We start from the raw sequence: 12,500 nt of genomic DNA, 5'->3' as shown, positions 1-12,500 counted from the left end.
TCCTGCTCCTTCAATCCACCTCCTCCACCCACCTCCTGCTCCATCAACCCACCTCCTACTCCACCAGCCCACCTCTTGCTCCACCAACCCACTACCTACTTCTTCAACCCACCTCCTTCTCTACGTGTTATAACATCAACAGAGTCTTGGAATGGCTGGTATTATCGCTGACAGCAGCTGTCCCACTTGCCACAACACCTCGCAGCGCCTGGCGTACCATGACCGCCTCTGACCCCTCTGCCAGGTCTTTAACCTCTAAAATATTTACTCGTCAGCCCAGGTCACGGAAGGTCACACACACTCACACCTACACCGCTCAACATGAGCAGTTTACGTCGAACTGCACTTTCTGTGACATCGTATTCATGTCACTCATGGGGACTTTATTTCCTACTGCTTTTGTGACTAGTAACAGTAAATGCTTTCCTTTGTTTATTAAGTATTATCATTTCATTTATATGGAATGGGAAGCCAGTGTGGGTCGTCAAGCGAACGGATTAGCGTGCAGGCTCGATCCTCTAATCGTAATCGTGAGAAAGTCTCAAGCAATCAACTTCTTTCCCACTAAGATTATTACATTTTTCAGCTGCATCATCGATAATAACTAAGAAGTACTCTATTTCAAGATTATAAGGTAGATAGTGATATCCATTTTCGTCTCCTTAAGGTATGAGCGACCACAAAAACGCTTCATTCCTCCTGGAAAAAGATCCTGTCTGTGAACGCTACCTGGTGAACGCTATTATCCTGTACCAAAATTGGTATTGAGAACAGCATGCAAAATGAATAAAGGTACGTGTCTGGAACCTCTCGCACTCCTGTAAATTCAATAAGATATACCCCAGGTTATGCATCTTTAAATGTCATTTTTTCACTTAAAAAAATTCCATCATTCGATCCTCCATGTATTTCAGGACGAGTACAGGTTACAGTATAAGTTGCTAACTTTGATGAGCAAGAATAACAGTTGCAGATTCGCTCTGAGAACAGTGTGTTTGTTCATTTCTGTTGCGCAAATATTTTAAAATAATCTTTGTTGGATACGTTCAGATTTAGAGGATAAAGGAACATACTTGTTCGGATATAGAACTACGTATAGGTGGAACACACGGCCATGTATTGTCACTTTTGAAATAGATTACGCAAATGAGTGGAACTCAGTGGGTGTAAGTAGGACATTTCTAGCTTTCTATTCTTAGGTATTCTAGTGCCATTGTTACTCAGGTTTTGGATGAATTTTAGGTACACTTGTTGCTGTTGTTCTAAAGCTCTGAAGGAGGACTGAGGGGGTTGTATAGCCTCGGTTATCTGTTCATCTTCTCTTTGGACTGTTGCTTACCCAAGTTACTTCACTGTGATTTTTGTGAGGGCATACACACTGCATGCAGCACACGCTACACACATTGCACACATCACACACACCACATGCACCACACACCATATGCACTACACATCACATTTACTACACATCACGCACACACTACATACACCACACACGCTGAACACACTATACTCACTGCACATACCGCGTGCACAAGTGTATCATTTATCATATGCTCAGTATATTCCCCGTAGATCATCATATCCTCATGTACTTATTATACTGTAATCATATACCATGCTGTCATCATATACCATCATTCCATTATCATATAGCAGCATTCTATCATATCATACCGTCTTTCTATCAGAACACCGAAATACCTCCGTCATACCTTCATCTTTTCATCATATTCCTTATATCATGAGCTCATTCCATCATCATTCCCTCATACCATCATCATACCAGAGGTAAAATATAGAGGAGGAAGATAGTTGATCATGACCAGGTCTCCCCTGTTTAATGGTGTAATTAAAGCAGGAGTTACGGAGACCCTTGTTTGTTCCCTGTTATTCTCCGCTGGGTGGAGAGAACCAACCTGCCTGTCTACTAGTCATCCAGCCAGCCAGATTGTTAGCTAGCCAGCCTGCCTGTCAGCTAGCCAGCCAGTCTGCTAGCCAGCCTGCCAGCCAACCAACCAGCCTGCTTGCCAGCCAGCCAGCCAGCCAGCCAGCCAGCCAGCCCAGCTGCTAGTCAGCCTGGTCAAGGATGGGTCTAAACGTAATCAGAAGTTTCTTTTGTGAATTAGTGATAATAGGTGTTTCATCCACTCTTATGATATGCATTCAAGTGTATCAGTATATGGGTAAGTGAACGTACTGAAACGTGGCTGGGAATATCCGTAGAGTTACGCGAGCTACATTTACATTCAACCATGTCAGATGCACGTTAGTACAGGCTTTCAGACTACAGAGCCCTGTGTGGTATAAACCCATCCTGTAATGGAAATGTTTGTTAAACATTGATAATTTTTCATTCATTTTAACATCTGTAACCTCTCGTGCAGATCAGGTCCGGTGCTCAGTTCTCAGTCAGGGTCAGGGCCGTGGCAGGAGCACGCTTCAAGCTTTCTTTCATTCTTCGGTTTATTCACTGTATTATTTAACCTTCCATTATTTAACCATAAAACATTATTCTTTCTTTGATGGGTATTTAACGTTCAAAAAACTGCTAATATATTGGTTTACAAAAAAATTCCTCTAATCTTTCTGTTTCCTACTTCCTCTCTTCGACACGTTCACTTTTCACTCATCCTTACCCAACTACGTCTTCCCTTTTTCTCCTTCCTTCCTCTTCTCTTTCTTCCTCATTCTCTCTCTCTCTCTATCTCTCTCTCTCTCTCTCTCTCTCTCTCTCTCTCCCATTAACTCGACTGACAGGTATGCAAATGAGAGGCAAAGATTGCCTCTTTGTCGTCTTTCAGTCACAAATATTTGCTTTAATTTCACATTTCCAAAAGTGTTTTTTGGTCAACAAAGGACATGAATAAACTTAGTCTCTTCAGCGATATTTTATTTGGCCCACATTGATAAAGCGTCAGTCTAAGAGATGCTTATTTCTGAAACCCAATGTTTGGCTTACAAGTGACCTCAAGCAATAACTGGGCTTTGACACACTTTTTTCCTACGTCGGTAAAGCCGAGAAACCAGATAGAGTAAGCGACATTTATGTGAATGTACATACGTCTTCAGAGATTTGAGGTGTAGCGACTATGTTTCTTGCGTGCAGGGAAGTAGTGTACGACGGTGTGATGTTCCAGAGTATGGGGGGGGGATACTTCTCTCGGATCCAGTAGTAAACTTAACACATCTAGGTACTCTAAAGACACAAGAATACATGAACCGGGCACATGAAGCATGAAAACTGACTTCTATAAACTGCATACCAGCTGGGAATGAAGTATGCAAAAGCTATTATTATATTTTATATGGAAACATTGAAACAAACAAGAATAGTAGCATCAAAATATCGAAAACAAGCAGTGATTTAAAACAGAAGCAATATAATCAGGAATGAATAAGCAGGAAGATAAGGAGTAGCCTTAAAGCGGATACCACAGAGACACCGAATGCAAATGATATCTCTGTCCTCCTGTTAACACATCAGGGGACTTACACACAAGTAGTGTTATGAAGGGAAAGTAGCATTGGAGTAGGGACATGTAGTGGGTAATTAGACACGTGCCTGTGAATGGGGGAACTGGAACGGGAAAAGAGTAGAAAGATGAATGAATTAGGTGAATAACAAAGAATGCATCAGAAGAATACTATTTACTGTGTAAAAAATAAAGCAAGACACTGAAAAAGAAATACATTTGTGGCTGAAGAATCGATGCATCTGAGACAGAAACAAGGTGATTGTCTCGAAGGTTCTAACACACTCGATATCTCGTTCTGGTAAACAACCGGCCATTCTGCATCACTTCCCTCTCCTCTTCTTCAGTTCACAGCCACTGTGAGTCTCCCCACCTTCGTCAGTTCATATGACGTCCACTTGATACAACTCTCACTGAGCGAAACATCGCTTTTCACAGTTTTGCTCTGTCTACATGTGTTTGAGTTACTACGTGTTGACTTGCTGCGTATACCTGTAGCTGGATTAATCTTACTGTAGCCAGCTGGCCTAGTGGTTTACGCACTGGCCTGGAGCTTTACGACTCACTTTCCATGGGTCAAACCACACCCGTTCCGTGGTTTGTTTATAATCGCGTTATTACATCTTCGAGAGTCATTATTGCGTATCTCTCATTCTGACGGTAGTCTCAGTAAAAGAAACTCGAAACATTTTTTCCTTAATCACGTACACAGACTGAGTCTCTCTCTCGTCTTACAGAGTGTAGAGTACACAGTTCTCCTTCCATTTCTCTTAATGATCTCTTCTAGAGTGTTGCCTTGATGATGGTGGCGGCCTTGTTATTAATGGAAATGGAACCATCTTCCCTTACTGGAATTAAACCTGATTGCTTATCATTCAGAAGGATCTGCATGACCCTAATAAGTTAAGCGCTTCCTCTTCTGCATAATAATAATCTCGATAATCATTCTTTCGGGTAAACACTCAAGCGTTGTACTTGTCTTATTCCTCTACTTATTATCTTTAAACAATTATATACAACACTTGCTTGACATAGCAACACCACAGAGTCCCGGTTCAAGAAAATCTTCTGTAAGTACTTAGCAAAAACGTCTTCCTCTCTCTTCTCCGTCAACGATAAACAAGTGCTAGCTGGTAAGGTATTTGTTTCAAGCTGCACTCCGAAGACATTTGAGAAATTTTCAGCAAATTGGATGTATAAATCATGAGACAAGGCCACGGCTGGTTATGTTGGTAAGCGCCTGGGGATTAAGAGCTCCTTGTTTCCTAACTGACGATAAGAGAAGGTCGTGAAGTTTCACTCGCAAGATGTGTTCCTTAGGCTTTAAAGAGGAGCGTGTGTATGTATATGTTCGTTGAGGCTTGTAGCTTGGGCGTTGTGTGTGTGTGTGTGTGTGTGTGTGTGTGTGTGTGTGTGTGTGTGTGTGTGTGTGTCTGTACTCACCTAATTGTGGTTTCAGAGGTCGATTCACAGCTCCTGGCCCAGCCTCTTCACTGGTCACTACTAGGTCACTCTTCCTGCTCCATGAGCTTTATCATACGTCTTCAGCTATGTATGGATCCTTCCTCCACGAAGTCACAAGTCACTTTTCAGACTATTCCACTTCCTGACAACATCCCTGTGACTAACCTGAGTCTTCAACTTCCAACTGTGACTCCTTGTTGCTGTACCCCATCTCTGGAACATCCTGTTTGTCCATCTCTGGAACATCTCTGTCTCTTGTCGATTCCTTTCAGTATTTTATATCTCGATATCATATATCCCTTATCTGTCCTCTTCTCCAGCGTCCTCTCCTCGTAGAAAATGTCCCTTAGCTCCGGGACTAGTCTCGTTGCAAACCTTTGCACTTTCTCTAATTTCCTAACGTGCTTGGCCAGGTGTGGGTTCCAAACTGGTGTATGTATGTGTGTGTGTTTGAGTGAGTGTGTGTTTCTGAGCATGTATGTTTATGTGTACATAACCTATAGGTGATTGCAGGGGGTCGAGTCTTAGCTCCTAGGTCCCTCCTGTTCGCTGGTCACTACCGGCTTTGTTCTCCGCTGAATTCGAGAGCCTATCGTATCTTTTTTAAAGCTATGTATGGATCCTGCCTCTACCGCGCTACTGTCCAGATCGCTCTACGTCCTGACCACTCATTGACTAAACAAATACTTCCCAGCATCCCATGGATTCATCTATTTTTTCCCACTTCCAGGTGGGCCATTGTGCTCCTATTTCCCTCCGCTCAAATTAATGTATGCTCGTATATGTTAGGTTAACACACACACACACACACACACACACACACACACACACACACACACACACACACACACACACACACAAAAGCTAGAGGATCAGGCACACATAACAGGAAAGGCACTGCAATGGATCAGAGAATACCTGACAGGGAGGCAACAACGAGTCATGGTACGTGACGAGGTGTCAGAGTGGGCGCCTGTGACAAGCGGGGTTCTACAGGGGTCAGTCCAAGGACCTGTGCTGTTCTTGGTATGTGTGAATGACATAACGGAAGGGATAGACTCAGAAGTGTCCTTGTTTGCGGATGATGTGAAGTTAATGAGAAGAATCAAATCGGATGAGGATCAGGCAGGACTACAAAGAGACCTGGACAGGCTATAAGCCTGGTCCAGCAACTGGCTCCTTGAGTTTAACCCTGCCAAATGCAAAGTCATGAAGATTGGGGAAGGGCAAAGAAGACCGCAGACACAATATAGTTTAGATGGCCAAAATCTGCAAACCTCACTCAAGGAAAAAGATCTGGGGGTGAGTATAACACCGAGCATATCTCCTGAGGCGCACATCAATCAGATAACTGCTGCAGCATAGGGGCGCCTGGCAAACCTACGGATAGCGTTCCGATACCTCAGTAAGGATTCGTTCAAGACTCTGTATACCATTTACGTCAGGCCCATACTGTAGTATGCAGCACCAGTGTGGAATCCACACCTAGTCAAGCACGTCAAGAAAATAGAGAAAGTGCAAAGGTTTGCAATAAGACTAGTCCCAGAGCTACGGGGATTGTCCTACGAAGAAAGGTTGAGGGAAATCGGCCTGACGACACTGGAGGCCAGGAGGGTCAGGGGAGACATGATAACGACATATAAAATACTGCGCGGAATAGACGAGGTGGACAAAGACGGGATGTTCCAGAGATGGGACACAGACACAAGAGGGCACAATTGGAAGTTGAAGACTCAGATAAATCAAAGGGATGTTAGGAAGTATTTCTTCAGTCATAGAGTAGTCAAACTGTGGAATAGCCTAGAAAGTGAAGTAGTGGAGGCGGGAACCATACATAGTTTTAAGACGAGGTATGATAAAGCTCATGGAGCAGGAAGAGAGAGGACCTAGTAGCAATCAGTGAAGAGGCGGGGCCAGGAGCTATGACTCGACCCCTGCAACCACAAATAGGTGAGTACAAATAGGTGAGTACATACACACACTCACATTTATAGATACATATTCATAGATACCTAAGCACATTAATTCATACATACATAGTGACCAAATACGCTACTGGGATCCACTCTGCGAATCTGTTAGACATTATTATAATAGCAATAACAATAATAATTATAAATGGTCGGTCATTCGATTTGGAATCCGTGAAAGTCATGCTTTCCTTGTATTTGTCGGATATTCTGGGATATTGTGTACAGTTTTGATTACCATATTTGATGAAGGATAACATCAAACTGGAGTGTATCGAGCCCCGTGTGCTCAGCCCCGTGTGTTTAGCCCTGTGTGTCCAGCCTCACATGTCCAGACCAGTGTGTCCAGCCCCATGTGTCCAATCTCACGTGTCCCGCACCTTGTATCTGTACCTGTGTGTCCTGCCTCGTGCGGCCAAGATGATACCTATACAAAGATGTAAGTTCGATGACATTGGTTTTTGAAGATAGCAAAAATGACGTATAGAGAATAAAATAAATTCTTGGACACGGTTTAGAATTTTAGGGTGACGTAACACACAAATGAGTATGATCAAGTGCTTTAGAAGTGTTAAGGGTAGTGATGGTGTCTTACTCATCAGGAAACTATCTACTGGCATAGATTCTTTTCAGCTCATGACAGAAGCAACGTCTCACGTCCCATTTAAAATCTGAAGACTAAAATGTAGTAACGTACGATATTTATCTGCTGAGACAATTAAAAGTTACGATTACGTGGCTGGAACAATTCATGACAAACCCGCACTCAGGAGAGAAACCTCATGACCTTTCGGTTCTCCCTGGACCAATGTGACTTGCATTAAGATAAGCGCTCTGTAGTTGCTTAATTCAAAACACTGTTGAACACGTACATTAGATTAATTTTCCACTTATTGAAGAATATATAGTATAATAACCTAAGTGACATTTCAAGATATTAATGAAAAGATACCATATTAAGTAAATTCCTAAATTTGCTTGTAACAGATAAGTGAACTGTAGATATAAATCCAGATGTACTCCTTTTGGGGCCTAGTTCCAAGGCCTTTTGGGTATCCATATACTCTTGCGCTACCCTTCACAGGATGAATATGGGAGTGCGCAATAAACTAGCCACTTCGGTGGCAAAATCAAAATTTAATCTAGAATGCAGACGTAGAAGCGGAGAGCAGCTGCAGCGCGACTTGTTCTGAAACCATATTGCTCCGTGTTCAGTAATAATGGTCTGTAGTTGCTGGGCACACAGCTTTTGTATACTGGGACTACATCAGCCTCCTTGTTGGTGGAAAGTGAGAGACGATGGCGGACCTCGACTCAAGCAACGAATGTATATAAATGTCAAACTAACACAGAATAAGTGAAGATAAGTTATCAGCAAAGATATGAAAGGTGTTATCAGTAGGCAGAAAAGTTCAATAGCGAAATACCATTGTTAACGTTAATCATCAAGTAATACTTTGTATCTCCACAGTACTGAGTGAACTGCAGTGCTTCACAAGATGGTGGTACCTTGGCCATAACTAGCCAATCACACAACACAGTTGAGATAATATATATATATATATATATATATATATATATATATATATATATATATATATATATATATATATATATATATATATATATATATATGTCGTGCCGAATATGTAAAACTGGTCAATTAGCAAGAACTCATTTAAAATTAAGTCCATTCTCAAATTTTCTCTTATACGCTTACAGATATATTTTTTTTATTAATGTTAATGTAAAAAATTTTAATTTTGCACCAAAATAATCTTAGAAAACTTACCTAACCTTATTATAACAAGAACAACTTATTTTAGCTTAACCCAACTAAATATATTTTAGATTTGTTTACAATAATTTAATACTAAACAAACAGAGTGAAATATATTTTTTTCGTTAGGTTCAGAATGATTTTGGCGAAATTATTGCATACACAAATTTTCGCTTGTTCTATATGGCAAGATGAGCGTTGCTATTTAAGCCAAGATCGCAAGTTCTGCCTATTCGGCACGACATATATAAATATTATATATATATATATATATATATATATATATATATATATATATATATATATATATATATATATATATATATATATATATAATTATCACGAAAAGATATATTGCAATGCATGTACAGTAAATGTTTAAATATAGTTGCTATTATAATGTTTGTTATTGCTAAGTCAATTGCACTGCTGCTGAGTGTGCTGGGCCATCCCCAGAGATCATAACCACGTAACAGTAAGTCCAGCTCTACTGGAGCGAAATATTTGAAGCTGTCGTAGCTACTAAACCCCTACTGGAATTATTTATGATATTTCCAAGCTCAGGCTGACAGATTTCATTACGTTATGCATGAAATACTCCCTGTGTGATGGAATATGACAGTGGGATACAGCTATCAATTTTTTTTCCACTATTTAACTATCATATTGAATAGTGTAGTCACGCACGCACTGCGGGCGTTCCCAAAATGTAATTCTCAAATGGAATAGAATAGCAGCTAACACGGCAGGAGCTCCTGCAGTGCTACCCGTATAGAATAGAGAAGTTGCACACAGCGAGTAATCCCACAGTGTCACTCATATACTAGGGTCGCCGTACACTGTAAGTGTAATTAGTATCTTTTCTACAAAATAAAGTAGTTGCACACTACTGTTATAATATCTCATACAAAATAAGGCAGCCGCATGCCGCGGGTGTTCCTAATATCTCTCAAAATATGGGAGCCGCATGCCGCGGGTGTTCCTAATATCTCCCATACAAAGTAGAGCATTCGTTCAGTGCGAAATAAAGCAAGTCTGAAAAGATAAAATGCAATTTGAATGAGGTTTTTATCCTTTTCTCCCACCTTCCTCACTATCAGTGTAAACAATGTGGTCAAGAGACTATGACTCCCATCATACCAGCTGGTGTGATGATACCCGTCAAGCAAGCTTGACACCGAGGTCTGCCAGTAACCACCTTTGACCACAAATGGTACCTTCAGAATAGAATTAGTGGTTTAAATTAATGCGTAGAATTTACTGTGATGTCTCTCCCACAAAAATGGAAATAAAAATATATCGTGACGAGTGGACTTTAATCTATTTTTTTGTTTTGTTTTGTTTTTGGTGAATAAACACAAACATATTGAGGTGAAGATATTGTGCTATGCCATCTTACGTCATCTTATCGCATTGATCTCACAAATAGATTTTAGTAGCAGAAATCATAAACATTGTCGACGTTTCGGTCTGTTATCACTTGATAAAACTCTACAGAGAGCGAAACAATGTCACGATAAAAGAAAATTCTGCAACTTCTATTTTCCTCACATTTCTAAGTGAAAACTTATTGAAAAAAATCTCTGAACGTCTAGTGAGAAATATCATAGCCGTCTACTCCGTCAGTCATGTTTCAAAAGGGATATTATCCATGATGTACAGCATGGGTCAGGTCTGTACACACTGACTTTGACGTACAGTAAGGGTTATGTGTGTACACATTGTCCTTGGTGTACAGTACGGGTCGGGGTGCACATCTGTATAAGACAGGACAGCCGCTATGACAGACCTTCGCATGGTAGCAGCAGACTCGCTAGTCCATTGATCAGCAGTCACAACTTACCTGAAAGAGAACAAAAATCACATTTGAGAATTATTATATTTTATTATTATTATTATTAGTAGTAGTAGTTGTAGTAGATGTAGTAGAAGTAGTAGTGGTATTATTATTATTAGTAGTAATAGCAGTAGTAGTAGTAGTAGTAGTAGTAATAGTAGTAGCAGTGTTATTATTATTAGTAGTAGTAATAGTAATAGCGGTATTATTATTGTTAGCAGTAGTAGTGGTATTACTATTCTTATTATTATATTAATATTATTATTATAGTATTATTATTACAATTATTATAGTATTATTAGTAGTAGTCGTAGAATTGGCATTATTATTATTATTATTATTATTGTGCTTCAGAAATCAGAACAGTAGCTCGTAGGACATTCCCCTGAGCTCTGGAACCAACCTTGTCGCAAACCTTTGCACTTTCTCTAATTTCTTAACGTGCTTCACCCGGTGCGGTTTCCAAACTGGTGTTGCATACTCCAGTATGGGCCTGACGTACACGGTGTACAGTGTCTTGAAAGATTCCTTACTTAGGTATGTGTTGGTGTTATCGTGTTCTATTTGCGTGTGTTTGTGTTATCGTGTGCTTCTTTCGTGTGTTTGTGTTATCGTATTCTTCTTGCGTGTGTTTGTGTTATCGTGGAGATTCTCGCAATATTTTCTCGTGTGTTTTGAGCTTTTTCTGTCGCCATTTTAGGATACTATATCAATTTTTCCACGAAAATTAAGTTTTTTTTAGTTAAAAAAATAATTTTGAGTAAGAGTTTAATATTATTAGTGTGAAAAATTGGAGAAATATAGTAAGAGAGACAGACAGACAGATCACATTAATTCGCATTTAAATCAATATAAATTTAAATAGAAAAGACACTGGGGTAAGAGTGAGGGGTGAGAGTGAGTTTTCTTTTTTCTACCTTAAAGAGTAAAATTTTCGGAGAGAAAGGATAGTTAAGGAGAAACTTTCAGGAGTCTTCCTTTTTATGTTTGTTCGCTGCTGAGAAGCAACGTTCCGTTGTGGTGTGGTGCTCCCGTTGTGGTGTGGTGTTTCCGTTGTAGTGTAGTGCTCCCGTTGTGGTGTGGTGCTTCCGTTGTAGTGTAGTGCTCCCGTTGTGGTGTGGTGCTCCTGTTGTGGTGTGGTGCTCCCGTTGTAGTGTAGTGCTCCCGTTGTGGTGTGGTGCTCCTGTTGTGGTGTGGTGCTCCGGTTGTATGTTCCTGTTGCTGTATACTCCCCATGTGTGTTACCGTTGCGGTGTAGTGCTCTCGTTGTGGCACGGTGCTCCCGTTGTGGTGTGCTCTCGTTGTAGTGTGGTACTCCCGTTGTGTTCCTGTTGTGTTATGCTGTTCCCATTCCGGTGTGAAGTTACCATTATGGTGTGAGGCTCCTGTTGTAATGTGAAGTTCCATCTACACAAACAACCCGCACATAGGAGAGAGGAGCTTACGATCATTTACAAAATATGTAGTCCAAGTCGGACCGAAACGTCGTCGTAAGCTCCTCTCTCCTACGTGCGGGTTATTTGTGTATTGTTCCAGTCATGGTATTGTCTTTTTGTTATTTATCTGAGGTTCCATTTGTTGTGTGAGGTTACTGCAGAGAAGCCTCACTACTCTAATCTTGTTAAGTAGCTTGGTTGGTTCTCGGTTCATTGTGTTGTCTTCTTTGAACCACTATGCTTCTGTCCACTCTGTGGATCTAAAGAGTCAAGAGTGGCCAGCTCGTCTCCACTTGCGGCACAAGGATAAGGAGTATAGTTGATTTCTGGACCATGTTGCTGTCCTGAGAAATGAACGGCCAAATACCAAGGTGAAGGCTGCTGTAGTAAGCCCACTCTTCAGCACACTTTTACCTTACAGTAACTTCGTGAACCATATCAACAGATATGTCCTTGGGAAGTGTAGGGCAAGGTGGGCCCTGCAGACTGGCAACACTTTATACAGAAGTGAATTTTATGAGTGATCATAAGTATAAA

The 12,500-nt window shown here is 40.8% G+C and overlaps 1 protein-coding gene across 2 annotated transcripts in view; it reads right to left on the bottom strand.

Annotated features, from left to right (window-relative positions):
• The window catches only part of LOC138853591 (sodium/calcium exchanger Calx-like), a 360,550-nt gene that overhangs the window by 125,117 nt on the left and 222,933 nt on the right, over nt 1–12,500 (bottom strand). Inside the window, exon 2 of one of the 2 annotated variants that reach the window (XM_070091207.1) lies at nt 10,511–10,533. The exons of the other annotated variant lie outside the window; for it this stretch is intronic. Coding sequence (XP_069947308.1) covers nt 10,530–10,533 — 4 coding nt within the window. The 3' untranslated portion in view covers nt 10,511–10,529. Of the gene's footprint in view, nt 1–10,510; nt 10,534–12,500 lie in introns of those variants that run through there. 2 annotated transcript variants of the gene reach the window in all.

The sequence above is a fragment of the Cherax quadricarinatus genome, chromosome 34 (genome assembly GCF_038502225.1).
Source record: "Cherax quadricarinatus isolate ZL_2023a chromosome 34, ASM3850222v1, whole genome shotgun sequence".
NCBI lineage: Eukaryota > Metazoa > Arthropoda > Malacostraca > Decapoda > Parastacidae > Cherax > Cherax quadricarinatus.
The sequence above is the reverse complement of the archived record's forward strand: the minus strand, read 5'-3'. Positions and strand labels throughout refer to the sequence as shown.